Raw genomic sequence first — 21,680 nt, 5'->3', positions numbered from 1 at the left:
TGAGCATATGTTTCGTATCTTTCTACTACACATTGACCTGATATAATGTCCCCATACCATGCCAGTTATTCAAACTTCTCTTCTAACGCCAAAAAGGAGGAAGCACTTCAATTGGTCGTGGACCACTATGAGGGCTTGAGTGCTGATCAGAACAATTGGGTTTGCAACCTGGCCAACGCGGCTTCTTTGTTGTGGCATGCTTACGCATCTTTGGATGTCACCGTGAACTGGGCTGGTTTCTACGTTACTCAACTAGGGAAGAGTCCTCAAACTCTCTTACTCGGACCTTTTCAAGGTAAAGTTGCATGTCAGATGATTCCCTTCGGCAAGGGAGTTTGTGGTACTGCAGCTTCAACCCAAGAGACTCAGCTTGTACCGGATGTTACAAAGGCTGCGGATCACATAGCCTGTGATGGAGATACCAAGAGTGAAATTGTCATTCCAATCATCGATCCGCAGACAAAAAAGACGTTGGCAGTTATCGATATTGATTCAGTAGATACCAATGGTTTCGATGAAGTTGATAGGTTGTACCTTGAAAAGCTGGCGAAGCTTATCTCCACTACCTGTAAATTCTAATCATTTTTAATAGTAATTTTTTAATATTTAGTTCAAACCAAAGTAATTTCATAATCGGTTCTCATGAGGAGATACCCAAAAAAAATCAAAAGGTCATCGTAACAAAAATATGAACATTTTGACTTTTAGTAATCGTAAAAAAATTGATTTCGCCCAGGATCGAACTGGGGACGTTCTGCGTGTTAAGCAGATGCCATAACCAACTAGACCACGAAACCAAGTTATTATTGAAAAACTTGAGCCTGTAGATACACTGTACTAAAGGCAGAAAGTCATGAGATTTATTTTCAAACGTTCTACCTGGTGAATATATATCGCATAATCCAACATATACGTGAGCTTAGCAATTTGATTGAGTTCGACGGCTTGATCGCATGTGTATGGAAGCTCGAAAATTGGCCGTCTATACTTGACTTCAAAAGTAGGCCACTTGCGTTTCAAAGCTGAGTTCGAAGATGGATAATGTAGCAGGAGGAGGGTCTCGAAAACTCAATCAAAGATAGGCCAAGTATTTGATCAGCACTATCATTATTATTTCTTGATTGTAGTCAATGTTAGGGCTTAGGGCTAAAAGTTTGAAAAACTTGAAGCGTAAAAATTTTCAAATCTAAGCGATGAGATGAGCAGGTATCTTTTGAGAGAACTTGAAAATATTAAGCCAACTATCGATTGAGGCTTTTAGACACTGTCGATTAAAGTCCAGCATGGCCAAGAGATCAAGAGAGATAGTTTCCTCGAAGAAAAGGCCTTCGGAAGAAGAGCATTCTGGCGCTGAGTCGAGCGATGATGAGCAATTGTTGGCCGCTGATGGTTTAATTGACATAGAGGCTGATGAAAGTGATGACGACGAGGAAAATGAAGAGGAAGAGACATTTTATGAAACCGCAGAGGACGAGGAGAATGAGGAAGAGGATGAGGACTCCGATGCAGAGTTTAACAGAATCTTGGCAGAAGAGGAAGATGGTGATGACGAAGAGTATAGCACTGCTGATTCCGGAGATGATACAGCTTCTATGACTGATAAGCTTTCTGGTATCCAACTCAAGACTATCGCTGATCCAAATATCTATACAAAATTTTCTGATGGTAGGCCGAGAGTGATCAAGCCGGAGATCAATCCAAAGTACGACAGTGATGACAGTGATGCTGAAGCTGTGAATACAATTGGTAACATTCCTTTATCTGCTTACGATGAGATGCCGCATGTTGGTTACAATATCAACGGTAAGAGGATTATGAGGCCTGCCAAGGGTTCAGCGCTTGATCAGTTACTTGACTCCATCGAATTGCCCGAAGGTTGGACAGGTCTTTTGGATAAGGATTCAGGTGCTGGATTGAATCTAACCGAGGAAGAATTGGATCTAATCTCTAGAATTCAGAAAAATGAGCAAACAGACGACAACACCAACCCATACGAACCACTAATCGACTGGTTTACCAGACATGAGGAAGTTATGCCTTTGTCAGCCATGCCAGAACCAAAGAGAAGATTCGTTCCATCAAAGAATGAAGCAAAGAGGGTTATGAAAATTGTTAGAGCCATCAGAGAAGGTAGAATCATCCCACCAAACAAATTGAGAGAATTGAAGGAAGCTGAATCTGCTGCCGATTATAAGTATGATTTGTGGGGCGATTCGAATGAGAGCACCGACCATGTTATGACACTCAGAGCCCCAAAGCTACCTCCACCAACTAATGACGAAAGTTACAACCCTCCAGCAGAGTACTTAATGTCTCCAGAGGAGAAGGAAGCATGGAACAATGCTGATCCAGAAGATAGAGAAAAGAATTTTGTTCCTCAGAAGTACTCGGCCTTGAGAAAGGTCCCTGGCTACACTGAAGCCGTTAGAGAGAGATTTGAAAGATCATTGGACTTATATCTAGCTCCTCGTGTGCGTAAGAATAAACTGAATATTGATCCTGAATCCTTAATCCCTAAGTTGCCATCTCCAAAAGATTTGAGACCATTTCCTATTCGTTGTTCCACCGTGTACTCTGGACACGAGGGAAGAATACGTTCCCTCTCAATCGATCCTTCAGGTCTATGGTTAGCAACTGGTTCCGATGATGGTACGGTGAGAATTTGGGAAATTTTGACCGGTAGAGAAGTTTACAAAGTGACCTTAATCGATGTTAAGGAGAACCAAGACGATCACATCGAGTGTTTGGAGTGGAATCCTGATAAGGATACCGGTATACTGGCTGTTGCAGCTGGAGAAAATATCTACCTCATTGTACCTCCAATCTTTGGTTTTGATATCGAAAACCATGGTAAGACTCTCATTGAGAATGGTTTTGGTTTCGACACCTTTGGTTCTCAAAAGAAATCCAACTTACAAGTGGATAGTGAAGACGAAGATAGAGAGTCTATAAAAGCGGTCAACAAGACTGTGGCACAATGGAATAAACCATCTCAAGCTCAACAGGAGAAGGATATCTCTATTGTTATCACATGTAAGAAGAGTGTGAAGAAATTATCATGGCACAGAAAAGGTGACTATTTTGTCACTGTTCAACCAGATTCTGGTCATACTTCCGTATTGATCCATCAATTGTCGAAGCATTTGACTCAGTCACCTTTCAAGAAATCGAAGGGTATCACCATGGATGCCAAATTCCACCCATTCAGACCACAACTATTCGTTTGTACACAAAGGTACATCAGAATCTATGATCTTTCGCAGCAAGTATTGTTGAAGAAGCTATTACCGGGTGCGCGCTGGCTATCAGAGTTTGATATTCACCCCAGAGGTGACAACGTTATAGCGTCTTCGTTCGACAAGAGAGTGCTATGGCACGATCTTGACCTAGCAAGTACGCCTTACAAGACTCTCAGGTACCACGACAAAGCCGTAAGAAGCGTGAAGTTTCACAAGAAACTTCCTCTATTTTGCTCGGCCGCCGACGATTGTAGCATTCATGTTTTCCATGGCGCTGTCTATGACGATATGATGAAGAACCCACTGATAGTTCCACTAAAAAAACTGACAGGTCACAAGGTAACCAACAACCTAGGTGTTTTGGCCACCGTGTGGCATCCCAGGGAAGCGTGGTTGTTTTCTGCCGGTGCAGACAACACAGCTCGTCTTTGGACAACTTGATTGTCAAATTTTGTACACTATATAACTAAAAATCAAAACCCGAATTCCTTCATAGCCTCCATTGCGTCCTGATCCTCTTCAAACTCTTCCACGAGGGACTCGTCCTCAATCGGTTGCTGAGTATCCAGTTCAGCCGCATTGGCTCGCGTAGAGACAGTATAAATGTCGTCTTCAAGCTCTTCAAGTTCCCGCTGGGCCTCTTGAGGTGCTTGTGTCGCTATGTCCTGAGGAATACTCTCTTGTCTCTGCAAATGTTCTTCAGCCACAGTATCCTGTAAAATAGTCTCTTCCTGCCTCTCTGACCCACCCAGTAGCTCTTCACGATACAAATTCTTCCTATACTCACGCAAAAGCTTATCATTCTTCCCCAGGGATTGACACAGCTTTATAAAATCGTTAAACCTAGCCTTTGGAAACAATTCGTGGGCCCATAGCTGATAGAATTGGACTATATGCGATAGATTATCATGCGCATTACGTCTCTTAGAGATTCGTACCCTTTTAGGAGCATTCTTCATCACATATGGTAATCCTTTCTCACCAATCAATCTCTCCGCAGTCAATTTCACCTGTGGTCTTCTTCTCTTCAAAGGTGCAGTCACTGTAGGATCTGCAACAGTAGGATCCACAAACCTGCCAGCTTCCTCCCCTTCTATACCTAACAACTCACTCTCCATCCTAGCTTGACTGAACTCGATCGGTGCTCATCTCATCGCTTTCGTGTTAGTTTTACGTGTACCTCATTGGTATAACGTTTGAGATTCAACATCACGTGATGAGACGCCATCTCGTTGTCCACAATTGTGTGAGCCACAGCTATGGCTAAAAGACGACTCGTCTTGAAGAGTTCTCAAATGAGGCGATCTACAACCCATAGAGATATCTAATATTCATATATATATATGAAGACCTTGAAGTGTAGTTGATCTGGATTTCGACCTGTTGTGTGTGGAGTGTGCGTGTTTGTGATGTCGGAGTCGCGTGGAGTGTTAAATGCCAATGACCTCTGTATTTTGGAACCTGCCCAATGTACAGTTCGTCATAGAGATTTTATGACGATGCAAGATGATGACTCTGAAGATTTAGTCGTTGATTTAAATACCGGTTCGTTTGTTCCGGAACGATTACGAAATTGGCAATTGATGACTGAGGTAATCGATAAATTGAACAAGCTTTGACAAGCACTACGGGGAATCTATACAGGGAATTTTATAAAGCATTTTATAGCATATTGAATTAATATTATTATTACTATTATTTGTAGTACTATTTTCTTGATCTCTTTTAACGATGGGCAAATTTTTAAGTAATAAAGAAGAGTGATCAACAAAGCACCTTTTATTCGATTTCAAACAGAAGAATAGAGGTATTGAAGGGCGATTGAACTGGTTTACATCTGTAATTTAGACTATTTACCAGACTAAGTGTGTCTAGGGAAATGTTTGGTGCAAATAGGCCTGCTTTTGGAGGAGCTTCGCAACCGTTTGGATCCACGTCATCTCCGTTTGGATCCCAACAACAACAACAGCCCGGTTCCACTTTTGGTACCAATAATGCCCAATCCGGGTTTGGTGGGTTTGGGAATGCACAGAATTCTACAACTAACGCCAATCCTGGTGGATCACTCTTTGGTATGTCCAGTAACAACAATAGTTCAAATAGTCCATTTGGAAAGACAGTGACAGGTGGAGCAAATACGTCTGGATCCTTATTTGGTGGCAATGCGTTGCCCTCTGCGGGTTCTTCAATCACTGGAAACGCTGGATCCGGTACTGCGATTAAACCCTATGTGGCTTATCAGGAGAAGGACCCCACGACGGGTGTTATGAACGTTTTCCAAAGTATCTCTGCTATGCCGGAGTATAGAAAGTTCTCCTTGGAAGAACTGAGGATGCAGGATTATCAAGCCGGGCGGAAATTCACCGGAACTGTGTCTCCATTTGGTGCTCAAAACACAAATACTAACGCCGGTTTTGGTACGATAGGTAATACTAATTCAACACAACCTCAGTCTGCTGGTAGTGGGGGTCTCTTTGGTCAAAGAGCTGGCACTGCTCAGAATTCTCCGTTCGGTTCTTTGTCTTCGTCCAATAACACTAATAATACCAATAATACCAATAATTCATTTGGTAGTGGTGCGTTTGGTGCGAATACGAATACCAATACGGGATTTGGTAACACCAACAATTCACCTTTTGGAATGAATAAACCTGCAGCGGGCGGTTTGTTCGGTCAACAACCAAATCAGGGCGCTACTGGTGGTGGATTCGGCCAGCAAAATAGCACCTTTGGTGCGGCTAATAACGCTTTTGGCACTACGAATGCTACTGGGAACTCTGGTGGATTGTTCGGTCAAAATACGCAACAACAAGGTGGTGGTCTCTTTGGGAACCAGCAAAATAACACATTTGGTCAAAACAACACGCAGGGAGGTGGGTTGTTTGGACAGAATGCTAACACAAACACTACGGGTGCGTTTGGTCAAAACACACAGCCAAGTGGTGGTTTATTTGGAAACAAACCTGCGGGCGGTGGTCTATTTGGTCAACAAAACAACACCTTTGGATCAGCAAATACAGGAGGTGGAGGTTTGTTTGGTCAAAATAATAACAATCAGCAAAGTGGTGGGTTGTTCGGTCAGAACAATACAAACCAGCAAAGTGGAGGGTTATTTGGCCAAAATAATACTAATCAGACGAGTGGTGGCTTGTTTGGCCAAAATAATAACCAACAGCAGCAAACTGGTGGTGGACTATTCGGTCAAAATAATAATCAACAAGGCGGGCTGCTTGGACAAAACAATGCCACGCAAAGCACTTTCGGTCAGCCACAAAATAATACCAACACTGGATTGTTTGGTAACAAGCCGGCTGGCGGTGGTCTCTTCGGCCAAACTCAAAACAACACAGGGTTTGGAGCGAATAGAACTACCAGCGGAGGTATGTTTGGACAAAATAATACTCAAAATTCTCAGGGAATGGGAGGTGGATTGTTTGGACAAAATAATCAACAGCAACAGAGCGGTGAACTATTCGGACAAAACAATAGCCAACCGCAACAAGGTGGGTTATTGGGCCAAAACAATCAGCAACAGTCAGGCGGGTTATTTGGTGCGAAACCTGCAGGTACTACTGGAGGTTTGTTTGGTAATAATCAAACTACTCAAACTGGTGGTGGATTGTTCGGTAACAACCAACAACAGCAACAACCACAAAGTGGTGGGCTTTTCGGCCAGAATAATCAGCAACAGCAGCAGCCTAGTGGCTTGTTTGGTGCTAAACCCGCAACCAATACAGGAGGTGGCCTGTTTGGTAACTCAAATAACCAGACATCCCTCGGCCAACCTTCTGGTGGCGGCCTTTTCGGCTCCAAACCAGCTGGCGGTGCCACTACTGGCGGTGGACTGTTTGGGAACAATAACACTAATACCACCACGAATACAATGGGGGGTGGTTTATTCGGCAATAACAACGCTACTAACACTGGTAACAATACTGCTACCGGTGGTGGTTTGTTTGGTGCTAAGCCACAAGGAAACACTACTGGCGGTCTCTTCGGAAGCAACCAGGCCAACAACAACAGCACCACAACAGGTGGACTTTCTGGCGGTTTGTTCGGCTCTAAACCTGCAAACAGCACCAATACTTTGGGCGGCGGGTTGTTCGGCAATAACAATTCCGCCACATCGAACGGTACTTCTGGAGGTCTCTTTGGTAACAAATCACAAACAGGAACTCAACAACTCGGCCTCCAAGGGGGATTCGGACAAGCGCAGCAAACACAACAACAGCAGCAGCAACAACCAGCAACAAATCCATATGGTACTAATGAGCTATTTTCTAGGATTGCTGTCCCTAGTTCCATCACTCAACCTACCAAACCTAGTGCTACTAAAGTCAATGCCGACTTAAAAAAGAAGGCCAGTTTAAGTAGTGCTTACCGTTTGGCTCCAAAACCTTTGTTTGCAAGCAGAAGTCTGAGTGTTAGCCCAGTGAACAAATCAGACAAGCTCTTGATTACTGACTCTCGTGCTGCTTCAGCCGGCTCAGTTGTGGACTCTGCCAACAAAGATTTGACGTCATCTACTTCGAGAGCGGCCGTATTTTCCCCAGAAACAGATGAAGCTATTTTATCTGCGGATAAGTTACTCTTCAACCCAGACAGAAAATCTTTCAAAAACCTCATCATTAATAGAAAGAAAATGGAGGAAGAGGCCGATTCAGCTAATAAGCAACTTCACAGCGAACCGAGAAGAATTACGTTTACCTCAAGCGCTGCTGAAGGTGAAAAGGGTGTAACCGGTCTGGCAAACGGAGGTGAATCTCACCTGTTTGACCAGGTTCACGAGAGTCCTACAGTCAGTAAAGATATCAAAAATAAAGCAAGGACTAACAATATCTCAAGCTCCTCGCCCAGCTTGCAACCACAAGAGGTTCAGCCAAAGGAAGCTAATCAGTCTAAGCCTCGTGGTATCATCGGAGATGACATCTCATTTACTGATGACGGATACTACATCTCACCATCTTTGGACACTTTGGCTTCCAAGACATTACCACAATTGCGCAAAGTATCTGGCTTAGTGATAGGTCACAAGGATTATGGTAAAATTGAATTCTTAGAGCCAGTGGATCTATCGAATATCCCATTGCCATTACTTTGCGGGAAAATAATATGTTTCGAACCAAGAGCCTGTATCGCTTATCCTAACTCAACAAGCCCTCCTGCTGAGGGCGAAGGCATCAACGTACGCGCAAGAATAAGTCTATACAAGTGCTATCCTTCAGATAAGGCCACTAGAGAGCCAATCAAGGATGCGACTCATCAACTTGTTAAAAAGCACATTGAAAAGATGAAAAGACAAAAACAGGCAAAATTCGAAAGCTATGATCCAGTGACTGGTTGTTGGACATTCGTCGTACAGCATCCAGCCCATTAGGTTGCTTATCGTAAATCGTGCGGCCTTCATGACGCTACATCGGCCGTAGTAGATGTCACTCAACATAATATCTACTATGCATTGTATATTTACTACATAAAAAAATGAAGAAAAGAAAACAGCTAAACTAGCGAGATTCGGGAAAACAGTGGGCAATAAGATCCATATTCGGTGGACTCCACTTATTACTGTACTCAAAATATCAGTTCCATGGAATTTTCCAAAAATAAATGCCATCCCCTGGAATCGAACCTGGGTTTCATCGGCCACAACGATGTGTACTAACCACTATACTAGGATGGCTTATTTGTTGAAAAGTATAAAAACAATATACCTCACATCACAAATATGCGGTCATATGATGAGCAACTCGGATTGGACACACGTATATATCGTGGAAGGGCTGTCTAACTGACCAAGGATTACCTACCGCATCGAAGGATAAATGTGGTGATAAAGATAAAAACTGCATCTTCAATTTTTATTTTGAATTTTGCGTCAGTGCGAAGCTTATGTTATACAAATCGTTCCATAGCATCTTACCTGCCAACGTGTCTGCGTGGAAGCTTCGCCAGCATGCATTACTGATGGGTTTTTAATAAAATATTGGGTTCTTGACGTTTTAAGTGCGACTTTTGGTGTCGATTAATATTACATATGAATTATTCATGCTTCTCCAATGTGATGGTTAAACTTCCTCCCACGCTTCAGGTGCTAACACTAATTCATAAGTTTGAGTTAGTACGGAGCAAGTATCATTTTTATTGTCTATGCTGTTAAAATGCATTGAATTGAAGAGATATTATCACTCAAATGACGACATGGTCCCTCCTGTACCTATCCAGCGGTATGCGCGCATGAGAACATTTTTCGTAGCTCGAATGGAAGGACTTTCTTTCCTGTAGTAAATCCCGTCTCTAATTCGCGGTATCTACTTCCTGTTCTTGTTTTATGTCACTTGTCCTGATTGCCTCTTTACCATTCTCTTCGATAAGTTCATCTACTTCCTCGATAAGCTGCCTTTCTCTCGACCATTCCTCTTGATCAGGTATAAATTTGTACCTGTAGATGGACTCAAAATCTTGTTGGAGCTCATCCCATAAATCCCATTTTCTCAAATCTTCACCCTTCATATTGAACAGAAGCCTGAAGTATGAGAGTAGCTCGTTGTTCGATTGAAAGATGGTTAAAAATTTATCATGAAACCCTCTTGTTGACAATGCCTCACTCAACTCATATAGAAGTACTTCATAACCGTCTCTAGAATTCTGGCCCTTCCGTTCATTCGGAATAAGAATGTCGAGCAATAGTTTATTGATGCCATGCAATCTATCTGCAAGTTCCAACTTTGTCTCAACATGATCATCAAACTGCCGTTTTTGAGTTAAAGTTTTTGCGTAAGGGCTTGCAAATTTTTGAATGGATAAATCCTGTGGACCCATCCCGACAAGAGTCCAATCCTCGTCATCTTCATATTTATATTTTGGAATCGATGGTTTCCCTTTGCTCTTTACTTTTACTTTAGCTCTCTTTGCCTTTGGTACTATCACTTCATCTTCACTCTCCAGCGGCTCATCATCAGATTCATTAGCTTGCCTTCTTGAACGTGTGGCTCGTTTATTGCGGGATTCCTGTTTTTCTCGCTTGTGCTTTTGCCTAGTACTCTTTCTTCTACCTTCCTCGTACTCTTCGCCACTGTTCTCATCTATCGAAACATCCTCTTCCTCCTCGTCATCTAGAGATTCCACATACTCTTCTTCTCCTGGTTTGCCGGCTGACCCGTACTCTATAAATTCCCAGACGTCGATTCCATCTGAACCTTTACTGGCCATTTCAAACGCAGGTATCAACTTTTTATTCCTTGACGATGGTTTCGCCAGCCAAGCATTACATTGCTCCAAAGTCAACGGTTTAAGGTCCGCACTTTTAACCCAAATATAGGAATCATCACAAAAGAACTTGACACAGTATTGCGGTCTTGACGTACTGAATTTCTTAAACTTCAAAATGTCAGAATAAACAATGAATTTACTCGGATCGTCATCATCTAAATCATCTTCTTCACCGTTGGCTGGATCATCATCAGCCGCAGTCTTGCGTTTGCTCATCTGTTGATGTTTGGTTCTAAGAACATTTTCCGGTATAAGTTCATTCGGTACCACCATTGCGGGCCAAGCCGGATAGCCCTTCACTTTTGCCAGTACAACATCTGTCGGCTGATAAATAGGGCCCATTTTGAAGCTTTTTTGAACCCTGCCACGTATTTTGAAATTTGTTTGATCTTCAAACCTTTGACTACCTTGATCATAATGGTGAAAAATCGAATAACGATACATTCGTTCTCTGTGACGGACATATTGAAGTATTAATTTACATTATAGAGTCATTTTAAAGAGTGCTTGGCATCGGTGAAGTAAAGTATAGAGAAAGATGCGCTCTGTTGTAATGTATAGGCAAAATTTGTACGTGAGTAAAAGAGTTCCTTTAGATCAGTACTGACCTTGTTGAGATTCTTGGAAATATTGTTGATAAACTGCGTTTTGTTCTGGGTTGAGATAAGGAGAAGCTGAGTTTGGGAAACCTTGTAGATGTGGGTGTGGCATACCGGGATGAGGTTGGTGAGGGTTTTGCTGGGGCATACCCATGGGAGCACTCGGCACACCTGCGGGTATCCCGTGACCAGGGTTCATTGCAGGATGCATCGAATGATTTTTGATTCCTTCCTGCTTGAGCGGATTATTCAGCAGTTGCTGTGGCTGATTTTGTTGTTGGATCTGCTGCTGTTGTTGCTGCTGGATCTGCTGTTGTTGTTGCTGGATCTGTTGCTGTTGCTGGATCTGCTGTTGTTGTTCGCTGGAACTTACTTGATTACTACTATCGTTTTCCTCTGCTCCTTCTCGCGCATCCTCATCCTCCTCTTCTTCTTCCTCTTCGTCATCATCTGGGGCATTTAAACAAGCCTGAATCAAATTTCGACCCTCTTGTTGTGTCACTATAGGTTCGAATTTGGGAGTACTGAAAGTGTAAACCAACCCAGTCTCAGAGACAACCAGAAGTAAAACCTGGGTTCCGGTCAACACAGACAACTCGAATGCCTTCTTCATAATACCGTGCTTCCTCTTGGAGAACGTCACATGACGTCTGGTCTTGTTCTCGATAAATTTGATCTCTATCTTTCTTCTCTCCTTGGGTTGACCAGTACGAGACCCAGTATCTTCCACATCCTCGATATCTGACATTTTTTTACTTCGATCTTTCCTGATCTTGATCTTCCGCGATACTCGATAAGCCAATTGCAAACAACTCACTCACAAATAATAGATAACTTCGAAACAACTATCTCAGAAGCTTGTACAGACTTGGATAAATAGCCGCTGCTCGTAGTCTTGGTAACCTGGATGCTTATCTGATGGCTCTGCTGTGAGTGCGCTTGTTACCTTTCCGGGAGTAACTTTCCCGTTCTGACAATGTCTTCTCTTCCCTTATTGGTAAGAAAAGCAGCAGTTACCCGGAGACATGGAAGGTATTTTAATACAGCTACTATTATAACCACAGAAGTGAACTATCTGTAGTGAACTCGTGAGGCATGTATAGGCCTCTTCTGTCTTCATTCGTTCTAATCTACTATCTATTTATTCTTGCAATCTTTTTATGTTTAGTTCAAAGTCATCCGCTTCTATGGTAAGTGCTGAAAAATGATCTTAAAAAATACATCAACCCACATAAACCCATATAAACCATTTACGTTGTCTCTCCCATTGTCTCTTCCTGTAAACATTGTCGTATCAGTCTCTTGCCCTCTTGTTCCCTCACTATACGTTCCAATTTTGGTGTAGTGAAAGTGTACACTAATCCTGATTTTGACAATATTAAGAGTAGGACGTTGGCTCCTGTGAGAACTGACAATTCATATGCCTTCTTCATGATTCCGTGACGTCTCTTGGCAAATGTAACATGTCTTCGGGCGGGATTCGCTATGTATTTGACCGGCACTTTTTGTTTTGCGCCCTTGCCCTCGATGCTAACGGGGGTTGCGCTATTCGATTGGTCCATCGTTGAAGGGTCCTCATCCTGAGCTCGCATCATTTCATTGTGTCCCATCTTCTTGTTCTCTTGTTCTTGTGATTGTTCCATGCGATGAGCCTTACAACGTGTGAAATGAAAAAAAAAAAGCTGATGCCCTTTACACATAGGGATCAACAAATGACCCAGGTAATGAACAGGGATCTGTCAAAACAAGCCAAGAGTGTTATTAGAGACTAATTAACACCTTATAGCTTTGAATCTACGTGCTCAAGCAAAAAAAAATAAATGCGAATTCTGTGGATCGAACACAGGACCTCCAGATTACAATTGACCGAAGTTAAAATCTTCAGTCTGGCGCTCTCCCAACTGAGCTAAATCCGCTTATTAACTTTGATGTATGGTTGTGTTTGCGAAAGCACCCTACGCGCTAAAACAAGTAAGAAATACGCGTTGGCCTGTAGACCAGCAGGTGTACACTGGCTCGTTACAACAGATCTTTAGTGCGTCGTCGACTCATTCTGTATTATGCTCCTCTAATTCCTGTCAATGCCTCGTAAACGGCCTGACCAATGAGACGCTACGAAAAAATCATTCTTCTCACTCTTCCAGAAACTTAAATAAGCACTATTTGGTGTCAACACAAGCACATTTCTAAGTCACTAACCCAGAGTACCAATCGCAGCAGAATGTCCAACAACGAGAGAACTTTCATTGCCATCAAACCTGACGGAGTTCAAAGAGGTCTAATTTCCAAGATCATTGGCCGTTTCGAAGACAGAGGTTTCAAATTGGTCGGTATCAAATTGGTCACTCCAACTGAAAACCTATTGAAGCAACACTATGCTGAACACGTTGATAAGCCATTCTTCCCAAAGATGCTTTCTTACATGATGTCTGGTCCAGTCTTGGCTACTGTCTGGGAAGGTAAGGATGTCGTCAAGCAAGGTAGAACAATCCTGGGTGCTACTAACCCACTAAACAGCTCCCCAGGTACCATCAGAGGTGATTTTGCCATCGATATGGGCAGAAACGTCTGTCATGGTAGTGACTCCGTCGAAAGCGCAGAACGTGAAATCAACCTTTGGTTCAAGAAGGAAGAACTTGTGGACTGGAAACTTAATCAATTGGGCTGGATCTACGAGTAATCCCTGCTCAACGATACATAGACTATGCAAAAAATCCATATATTCGTTTATCTCCCCACAAATATAGGTCTGGCAAGGCTGAACCAACTTTTTTTTTATGTGGAGTGATCATACCGATAAAGAAAAGCACACCACCACTTAGTGGTTACTACTATGCAAAGGGGTACTCGAACCACTTTTCTTCCTAAAACCTCACCATTTCAGCTACCATAGCCAGTAGCGTTGCGTCCACACCAAGTATAAAAAGCGGTGGTTTGTAGGATCTCTGGAATTGGTATTCTTGATGTAGAACTAATCAGCCAAAAAATCAATTGACACAACAAAATGAATCCAACAGTAGTAAGAAGCTTCCAAAGATCGGCCGTTAGGTTAGCAGCCCATGCAGAACATGGACAGGGGTCTGTAGGTAAGTGGATGTCCACTGCTGGCGGTGTGGCATTGCTTTTGACTGGTGGAGCTTTAGTAGTGGCTCAGAGAAATAATGATCAGAACAGTCACATTCGTAACATCTTCAAGAATGAGAGAGGAACTGGTGCTAGACACTTGTAAATTTTCCAAATGATACTATAAGCTTATTTGAGATTTTAATTATGACGATTATGTAATTTAAACGATTTAACGATTATGAACCAATATACAAGAGAAGTACAAGATGAGACCTATAGGCCCTTGTAACGTACCAGTCAGTGAAAATGATATCGCTAGTTTGCCTGCTCTAGTCTTAGGAGGTGCTGTATTGAACACTCAGTACAATGACGACCCTACTCAAGTACCTATTGATGAAATGTTGAGGTATGCATTCTCTCATGGTATAACTGCTATCGATACTTCACCTTACTATGGCCCCAGTGAATTGATCTACGGAAATGCATTGGATGCCTTGAAGCAAGAGTTCCCTCGTGAGACTTACTTCATCTGTACCAAGGTGGGTCGTGTTCGGTTGGATGAGTTTGATTACTCTAAAGAGCATGTCAGGTTCAGCGTTCTCAGATCGTGTCAAAGACTGAGAACATCGTATTTGGACCTGGTATATCTACATGACATTGAGTTTGTACCTCTTCAAAACACTTTAGAAGCTTTGAGAGAGTTAAGAGCGTTGAAAGCCGAAGGTATCATCAAGAACTTTGGGCTTTCAGGCTACCCAGTAGACTATTTGAAGTATGTGACTAAAAAATGCGTTCTTGAGCCAGAAATCGGTCCTTTGGATGCTGTACTATCGTACTGTAACCTGAATCTGCAAAACACCCTTTTGGAAGACCACTACGATAGTTGGAAGTCGGATTCGCAGCTCAAAGTTATCAATAACGGGTCCATCCTGAGTATGTCGCTACTGAGAGCACAGGAGACCAAGACTTTTCACCCATGTTCTCAGGAATTACGTCAGTTGGCATCAAAAGCTGCGGAATACACCAGGGACAATAGCGTTGACTTAGCAGACCTGGCAACAAGGTACGCAATTGCCAAATGGTTGGACAAAGGAAGCACTGTACTAGGTGTAAGTACTTTACAAGAACTGCAAGAAGCACTGAAGAACTATTGGCTGGTGCAAGACAACGGCGGCTGCCTAGATGCCAACGATACAAAACTTGTTAAACACATTCAAGGTGCCATCTTCGGCGACCACATGAACGAGACTTGGAACTCGGGAATCCGACATGACGATATGTAACTATATAGAACTATTGATCTTTCTTCAAACTTTCATCTGCTCTCTCAAGGGCTGATTCATCGTTTTGCTTATCGAAGTAATCCTCTAAATTCTTGACTTGCTTCTGTAAACCTTCAAGAGAAGCATCTCTCTTTTTTAATTCTTCCATCAAATCATCGATATCCTTGTCTTCTACAGGTCTCTCTCTTTTAGTATCCTTCTTCATTGTAGCATTCTCCTCATTGATCAAGTTTTGATACTTGACCAACCTTCTCACAATAGTCATAACCGTTGGAATGCAAACCATAAAGTACAAAATGAACCCTGAGATATAAACATTCCGCTGGTTATAAGCTCTAGAGGCTAAAGCCTGTATTGGGGTTACTGCAGCTGGGTCTGAATCCTCCTGACCGTACTTCTTATGGTGGTACAACGAAACTTTAACTTGAGCTCTCTTCCATGAGTCCACAAACAGCAAACCCACAATGGAACCAAAGATATAGTAAACTGTTTGAAACTGTCTACTGGCAGTCCATTTATAATAACCATTGTACAAAACTTTCCGAACTCTATAGGGTAGAGGTAAAACGATGGTGAAAAGGGTTACCATCTCAAAGGTTAAAACGGCAAATAATGCCGTGAAATACAAGCTCATCCTGGTATTAGTCAATAGTGGTGAGCAATGGTTGGCTTTTGTTTTCTGCCAAGTCTAATAAAATAGTGAAGATTATTTCTTGTCGCTCCCTTTGCGCTGAAAGTTTCAAAGCCTCGCACATTCTATAGAAATACACCAGATGGAAGGTGACTCAAGAATAGTATGAAAGCATGAGAAAGTGTAGATAGACACTGTAAGAATGCAATAGGACCTTGAAGAGTGAAAAGAATTGTTACATAATGGCAGACAGACGCGGAAACGAGAACAAGACAACCTAAGAAGCTGATTCACTGTTGGCAATCAAATGAATGATTACTTGAGAGTCGGCGGACCGGAGACATTCCAGTCTGTGGTTTTCCAAAAGCCCTCAGAGATGGAGAAAGCCTTCTTATGCTTTCCAAGAGAGATCACCACTAACGCCCTTATGAACCCGCTGACGTTTCACACTCACTGAGGTTGGACGGGATCAGCTCCCGTCTTCAATCATTATCTCTATTCAAAGCGGAAGAAGTAGATGATTCTACGAGACTGCATTGAAGTCGCTATTGAATTACGGGCTGCAAGCTATAAACTGAATATCACGGCTGAACGTAGATCATACAATAAATGAAACTTTTCAGGCGTTAATTCCTGGCAATCTTTTCGCAAATCATGGGAATGATTACGTAGTGTTTTTTTGTTCCTGGTATTTGGAGCCTTGAGTCCATATACATCTGCAATTTCTTCAGCCGCATGCATCATGTAAGAAGATGATAAATCGCTGTCAAAACGACCTCTTATTGTTACAGAAACTCTTATTACCAGAAGTGATTGATTTGTTAATTAGATCTACCTCAATTTTAGACACATTTCAGTATACTTGATCAAGTTACTAGCATAATTTATCGTCAAGTCACGTAATGAGATTCTTAAGACTTCTATTCAACTAATCTTTGACGCTACCGCTAGACAGCAAATGCTCAAAGTGTTGACAAGTTATAACTGCGAAATATTTCCTAGCAATTATTACGAGTCATATAAATCTTTCAACAGATCTTTCTTAGCCGCCGTCGAAAACTGGGTCCAGAATTCATTCTTGAGTGCGACGTGTAGCATTCAAACTCAGAATGGTTTACCGCTCTTGTTATTAGGTGAACCTCTTACTAGTTTGACTTTGATCGATTTCAAAAGAATTTAATTTCGTTTGTTCAGGTATTTGATAGGATAAGCATTTCGAGATAATGAGAGGAGACAATCGTTCTGATATGGTAGTCATTTTACACCCATCGAGATGTCAACCCTAGTCTCAGCAGCCATCGAGCCTGAAACACATCCCAGTACTGAACCTTCAGTACAAATTAAAGACATACGCTTCATAGGAAGCTTCAAGTTGATTCATGTAGTGGGTCATATCACAACCTTGAAGATTTCCGATTATCAATGGTAATGTCTTCTCCAGGTATTAGTTTGAGGTTGAAGCGGGCTTCATGAATGAGAAGGCCAAATTCGAACGACGAGGAAGAAGCCTGATACTTTCGAAGTCGTTAATGATCCAAGATGTCGCTTAGAATGATTAAGGGTTTGAAGATTATTGTTAGAAACTGCTATCGGTACACATATAATTTCTAGAATGTCGTTCTGGCTTAAGATGTGCGATGGTACTCAGGATTACAACTCCCACTCCATGATTATAACTACCCATGAGATTCAACTGGCATATCGTTTCACCTGGTAACAAGAGGACACTCACGGCCTGGCCCTGATCATATTCCAGATTTCTCAAGAATTCAACTGATAGTTATGACGGTATGATATTAAAAGAATTACAATCACAGACAGGGTTCGAACCTGCGCACCACATGGCCCACAGAGGGAAGAACGCGCACTACACTGCCCACAGAGAAAGAAGGTTTAAGAGTGCTCTGATGGCTGTTAGAATCGTCTTGCGTGGTGAAATTGGGTCTTGAAATGATGGTCAGTGTGGCACCTTGTTAGTTTTCTTGCACTTGGGAAAGTATGTCATATTACAACAGATACAGGAATAAGAAGAAGTTCGATGCCGGTGGTGGAAGTTCTGGGAGTGCTGGTGGGAACGCTGGTGGTCTGGCTCCCGCAGATGCAGTCTTCGATCTGGGGAAGAACAAGCGGGTCACAGTGAGACAGTTTAGAAATGTCAATTTGATCGATATTCGTGAGTACTACATGGATACGTCCACTGGCGAGATGAAGCCCGGGAAAAAGGGTATATCTCTGACAGAGGATCTGTACGACGAATTGCTGAAACATAGACTGAATATTGATGAAGCCCTCAGGAGGTTTGGTTCCAAGAGACCGAGAACAAAGACTGTACGTTTGCTGTCGGATGACGAAGATGATTCTACCAGTCAGACTGACATGAAAGAGACTGATCCTGCGTCTAAGAGTAACGATGATGACGAACAATCTTCACGTCGTAAGAAGAAGAAACCAGCACCACCAACTTTGCTGCCTCAAGAGGCGAAAAGACAGAACGATGAGAGAGAGGCCAACGCTGTTCTTGTGGTTCCCGGAGTCGCCAAGAAATCTGTTGAAAAGAACCCTGAGCTCAAGACTGAGGAAGAAGTAAATGCAAGTGATGAAGAATTTGTACAGAATCTTGAAGCGGAGATGAATCGTCCAGACGACGACGTTTCTGAGGAGGAGTGAATTCTTTTATATAACGTCTTTATAGCGATAAGATTTTCCATCTTGTTTGACAGGGCGAAATATTTGATCTTTTACCTACTAAGAACGCAAACCTCAGTTCAAAAAGGTTTGATGAGCTAAAAGTGTTGAGGAAAACCAGTACTCACTTCAAAGCCCCAACCACAAATAGGATGGCAAAGAGACAAGGAGCTGAGAAAGAGCCACTTTTGTCGCCTAATACTAGTTTGGCCTCCTACGATGGATCATCGAAACAGAACTTTAAGAGTGATGAACTACATGTAGGCTCACCTGATAGTGGGAAACGTCATGATTCTATCACAGATTTCGATCAGGCGGATTCTTGGGGGATCTTACATGAAAATGAAGGTTCCAGCAGCAATAGGAATGATCGCGACACTTTTATTGATCACAGACCAGCTTTGGATCGTATGGCTAGTAGATCCAAAAGTGTATCAAACAACAATATACACCGTGCTTCACTTCCAGCAGTTTTAACTAAGTCGCATTCTGGCAAGAAGGTTAAAGGTGCTGAAGCGTTCCAGAAATCTCTACTAGCCAAACTGTCTCCTTCGGAGTTAGAAGAATGGGCCAAGGATGGAAGTTATGGACGTGATAGGTTTGGAAGTGGACTAGATAGACCAAGGAGGAGAAATACGATGGCTGGTGATGATGTTGTCATCGATGTGGATGAGCTGATGCAACATGTCCATAATAATACAAAGAGTGCAAGCTCAAAAAATTCAAAAAGTGCACATAGTTCTAATCCTGAGGGTTATAATTCAAGACCCTCATCAAGAGGCTCGTCTACAAATTCCTCCCTGGATGATGTTTGCTTGTACCTGGATGATGAAGGTGATACAGAGGGCAAAAAATGGCCGGATTGCAGTGTTTTGGAAGAATTTTCAAAGGAAGAGACTGACAAGCTAAGAAGACAGGCTTTAAAAGATGCCGAGGAGTTTCATTTCCAATACGATGATGAGGATGAGTTAGATGAGGAATCTGGAAGCAATGAAGGTATCTTTTTCTCAAAACCAATTGTGACTAGTATTGATGTGCCTGAGCTTGGTAACAAGAGAGTAAATGAGGCCGAACAGTTGAAACCCGGTAGATTAAGACCCAAGAAGATTGCTCCATGGCATCTGAAACGTGCTTTAGTGCCATCCTCTTACCAGACCTTGAAAGACCATACAAACATTGGGCATGACAGTTCCACGCGCGATAACTTCCTTGTAGGTCGCAACATTCAGTACCCACCGCACATTGTCTCGAATAACCCAGAGCATTTCAGATTTACCTATTTCCGTGTTGATCTAGACTCAACGATTCATTCACCCACTGTTTCCGGTTTGTTACAACCTGGTCAAAAGTTCGAAGAGCTTTTTAACGATTCTGTGTACTCGGAAAACACTTCAAGAAGAAAGTCAGTGACTCCGTCGATGACTAAATCAAGTACACCTTTCCAAGGGCAAACTGCGGGTATGAATCCGCTTTCATCAACTGCTAACAATAGATCTTCCTACAACGTTCCATCTTTAGAGGAAGAAGAAGATGAAGTCTCACCTTTTTGGCTCGATGTTCTTAACCCAACAGAAGAGGAGATGAAAGTATTAAGTAAAGCGTTTGGCATCCATCCCTTGACTACAGAAGACATTTTCCTAGGAGAAGCTCGCGAGAAAGTTGAGTTGTTCAAAGATTATTATTTGGTTTGTTTTAGAAGTTTCGATATCGTTGCTGAGAGGCACACGAGAAAGAAGAAGATGAGACAAGACTCGATTGCACCCGAAAGAGAAAGTTTGCAGAAATCTCAACACTCTGTAAAGCGTTCACGGTGGTTACCAACTTTCCGTCGCCGCAGGAGATCTTCGACCATTAGAACAGCTACTGCAAGCTCTTTAAGCAACAAGCGCCGGAAGGATGAGAAGGAGCAAGAAGAGAAACAAAAGTACAAGAGAAAGTCTGGTGATAGACATAAGCCACGTCAAGGTGAATTAGAACCTTTGAACGTGTACATTATCGTTTTCAGAACCGGTGTGCTAACGTTCCATTTTGCTCCTACACCACATCCTATCAATGTGAGAAGAAGAGCTCGTCTTTTGAAAGATTATTTAAGTGTTACCTCGGACTGGATAGCATACGCTTTGATCGATGACATCACAGACTCGTTCGCTCCGATGATTGAGCTGATCGAGGATGAAGTTTACGATATCGAGGACGCGATCTTGAAGATGCACCACAGCGAAGATTCAAGCAATGAGGACAGTGACGATTCGGACAGCAGCGACTCTGACAACGAGTCGTTCCCCTTCGACAGAAGTTCGCGCAGAACAGCATTCTCCAGAGGTACGAGGTCTTCAGGATCCTCATCAAGCAGAACCAGGTCGACTGGCGATTCCACTTTTAACGTCAACCTGATCGGTTGGAAGAAAAAGGGTGATATGCTTAGACGTATCGGAGAATGCCGTAAGAGGGTGATGAGTATATTGAGATTGCTGGGCTCGAAGGCAGATGTCATCAAAGGATTCTCCAAGAGATGTAACGAGCGTTGGGATGTTGCACCTCGTTCCGAGATAGGAATGTACTTGGGAGATATCCAGGACCACATCATCACCATGGTATCATCACTTAACCACTACGAGAAGCTTCTAAGCAGATCGCATTCGAACTACCTAGCCCAGATCAACATCGACATGACTAAGGTCAACAATGACATGAACGACGTTTTGGGTAAGATTACGATTCTTGGTACCGTCGTTCTGCCCATGAATGTTATCACTGGTCTATGGGGGATGAACGTTATCGTACCAGGCCAATTCAACGAGTCCTTGAACTGGTTCATGAGCATCTTTGCCTTCATGCTCGTTCTAGCCTATACGGCCTACGTATACACCAAGCGGAGGTTTGGGTTTTAAACAAAGCGACCTCTGTA

The 21,680-nt window shown here is 42.6% G+C and overlaps 14 protein-coding genes and 3 non-coding genes across 17 annotated transcripts; 9 read left to right on the top strand and 8 right to left on the bottom strand.

Moving 5' to 3' along the window:
• Positions 1-45: 45 nt before the first annotated feature.
• TDEL0B07070 (L-methionine (R)-S-oxide reductase) lies at positions 46-579 on the top strand (the record flags this gene model as incomplete). Its single annotated transcript, XM_003679999.1, has 1 exon — positions 46-579. The coding sequence occupies one exon, from the start codon at positions 46-48 to the stop codon at positions 577-579; it is 534 nt and encodes a 177-aa protein (XP_003680047.1).
• Positions 580-723: 144 nt separating this feature from the next.
• On the bottom strand, positions 724-797 carry TDEL0Btrna15V. The gene has a single exon. It is a non-coding gene; the product is annotated as a tRNA-Val (tRNA).
• A 486-nt stretch (positions 798-1,283) lies between these two features.
• Positions 1,284-3,680, top strand: ERB1 (ribosome biogenesis protein ERB1; the record flags this gene model as incomplete). Its single annotated transcript, XM_003679998.1, has 1 exon — positions 1,284-3,680. One exon carries the CDS (start codon positions 1,284-1,286, stop codon positions 3,678-3,680), a length of 2,397 nt encoding a protein of 798 aa, XP_003680046.1.
• Positions 3,681-3,712: 32 nt separating this feature from the next.
• Positions 3,713-4,357, bottom strand: CSM3 (Csm3p; the record flags this gene model as incomplete). The annotated part of the gene is made up of 1 exon (XM_003679997.1): positions 3,713-4,357. One exon carries the CDS (start codon positions 4,355-4,357, stop codon positions 3,713-3,715), a length of 645 nt encoding a protein of 214 aa, XP_003680045.1.
• Positions 4,358-4,648: 291 nt separating this feature from the next.
• On the top strand, positions 4,649-4,858 carry TDEL0B07040 (uncharacterized protein; the record flags this gene model as incomplete). The annotated part of the gene is made up of 1 exon (XM_003679996.1): positions 4,649-4,858. The coding sequence occupies one exon, from the start codon at positions 4,649-4,651 to the stop codon at positions 4,856-4,858; it is 210 nt and encodes a 69-aa protein (XP_003680044.1).
• Positions 4,859-5,118: 260 nt separating this feature from the next.
• Positions 5,119-8,616, top strand: NUP116 (FG-nucleoporin NUP116; the record flags this gene model as incomplete). Its single annotated transcript, XM_003679995.1, has 1 exon — positions 5,119-8,616. The coding sequence occupies one exon, from the start codon at positions 5,119-5,121 to the stop codon at positions 8,614-8,616; it is 3,498 nt and encodes a 1,165-aa protein (XP_003680043.1).
• A 231-nt stretch (positions 8,617-8,847) lies between these two features.
• On the bottom strand, positions 8,848-8,919 carry TDEL0Btrna4H. Its single transcript has one exon. It is a non-coding gene; the product is annotated as a tRNA-His (tRNA).
• A 614-nt stretch (positions 8,920-9,533) lies between these two features.
• On the bottom strand, positions 9,534-10,952 carry IOC4 (Ioc4p; the record flags this gene model as incomplete). The annotated part of the gene is made up of 1 exon (XM_003679994.1): positions 9,534-10,952. The coding sequence occupies one exon, from the start codon at positions 10,950-10,952 to the stop codon at positions 9,534-9,536; it is 1,419 nt and encodes a 472-aa protein (XP_003680042.1).
• A 153-nt stretch (positions 10,953-11,105) lies between these two features.
• On the bottom strand, positions 11,106-11,855 carry MCM1 (transcription factor MCM1; the record flags this gene model as incomplete). The annotated part of the gene is made up of 1 exon (XM_003679993.1): positions 11,106-11,855. One exon carries the CDS (start codon positions 11,853-11,855, stop codon positions 11,106-11,108), a length of 750 nt encoding a protein of 249 aa, XP_003680041.1.
• Positions 11,856-12,357: 502 nt separating this feature from the next.
• ARG80 (Arg80p) lies at positions 12,358-12,807 on the bottom strand (the record flags this gene model as incomplete). Its single annotated transcript, XM_003679992.1, has 1 exon — positions 12,358-12,807. One exon carries the CDS (start codon positions 12,805-12,807, stop codon positions 12,358-12,360), a length of 450 nt encoding a protein of 149 aa, XP_003680040.1.
• Positions 12,808-12,928: 121 nt separating this feature from the next.
• On the bottom strand, positions 12,929-13,023 carry TDEL0Btrna6F. Its single transcript has 2 exons — positions 12,986-13,023; positions 12,929-12,965 (listed from the first exon to the last, which is right to left on the bottom strand). It is a non-coding gene; the product is annotated as a tRNA-Phe (tRNA).
• A 305-nt stretch (positions 13,024-13,328) lies between these two features.
• On the top strand, positions 13,329-13,787 carry YNK1 (nucleoside diphosphate kinase; the record flags this gene model as incomplete). The annotated part of the gene is made up of 1 exon (XM_003679991.1): positions 13,329-13,787. One exon carries the CDS (start codon positions 13,329-13,331, stop codon positions 13,785-13,787), a length of 459 nt encoding a protein of 152 aa, XP_003680039.1.
• Positions 13,788-14,111: 324 nt separating this feature from the next.
• On the top strand, positions 14,112-14,336 carry TDEL0B06980 (uncharacterized protein; the record flags this gene model as incomplete). Its single annotated transcript, XM_003679990.1, has 1 exon — positions 14,112-14,336. The coding sequence occupies one exon, from the start codon at positions 14,112-14,114 to the stop codon at positions 14,334-14,336; it is 225 nt and encodes a 74-aa protein (XP_003680038.1).
• Positions 14,337-14,439: 103 nt separating this feature from the next.
• ARA2 (D-arabinose 1-dehydrogenase (NAD(P)(+)) ARA2) lies at positions 14,440-15,456 on the top strand (the record flags this gene model as incomplete). Its single annotated transcript, XM_003679989.1, has 1 exon — positions 14,440-15,456. The coding sequence occupies one exon, from the start codon at positions 14,440-14,442 to the stop codon at positions 15,454-15,456; it is 1,017 nt and encodes a 338-aa protein (XP_003680037.1).
• Positions 15,457-15,466: 10 nt separating this feature from the next.
• YET2 (Yet2p) lies at positions 15,467-16,045 on the bottom strand (the record flags this gene model as incomplete). Its single annotated transcript, XM_003679988.1, has 1 exon — positions 15,467-16,045. One exon carries the CDS (start codon positions 16,043-16,045, stop codon positions 15,467-15,469), a length of 579 nt encoding a protein of 192 aa, XP_003680036.1.
• A 2,040-nt stretch (positions 16,046-18,085) lies between these two features.
• On the top strand, positions 18,086-18,754 carry SUB1 (chromatin-binding transcription coactivator SUB1; the record flags this gene model as incomplete). The annotated part of the gene is made up of 1 exon (XM_003679987.1): positions 18,086-18,754. One exon carries the CDS (start codon positions 18,086-18,088, stop codon positions 18,752-18,754), a length of 669 nt encoding a protein of 222 aa, XP_003680035.1.
• A 170-nt stretch (positions 18,755-18,924) lies between these two features.
• On the top strand, positions 18,925-21,663 carry MNR2 (putative Mg(2+) transporter MNR2; the record flags this gene model as incomplete). The annotated part of the gene is made up of 1 exon (XM_003679986.1): positions 18,925-21,663. The coding sequence occupies one exon, from the start codon at positions 18,925-18,927 to the stop codon at positions 21,661-21,663; it is 2,739 nt and encodes a 912-aa protein (XP_003680034.1).
• Positions 21,664-21,680: the final 17 nt, after the last annotated feature.

The sequence above is a fragment of the Torulaspora delbrueckii genome, chromosome 2, assembly GCF_000243375.1.
Source record: "Torulaspora delbrueckii CBS 1146 chromosome 2, complete genome".
NCBI lineage: Eukaryota > Fungi > Ascomycota > Saccharomycetes > Saccharomycetales > Saccharomycetaceae > Torulaspora > Torulaspora delbrueckii.
This window is presented reverse-complemented; position numbering and strand designations above follow the sequence as displayed.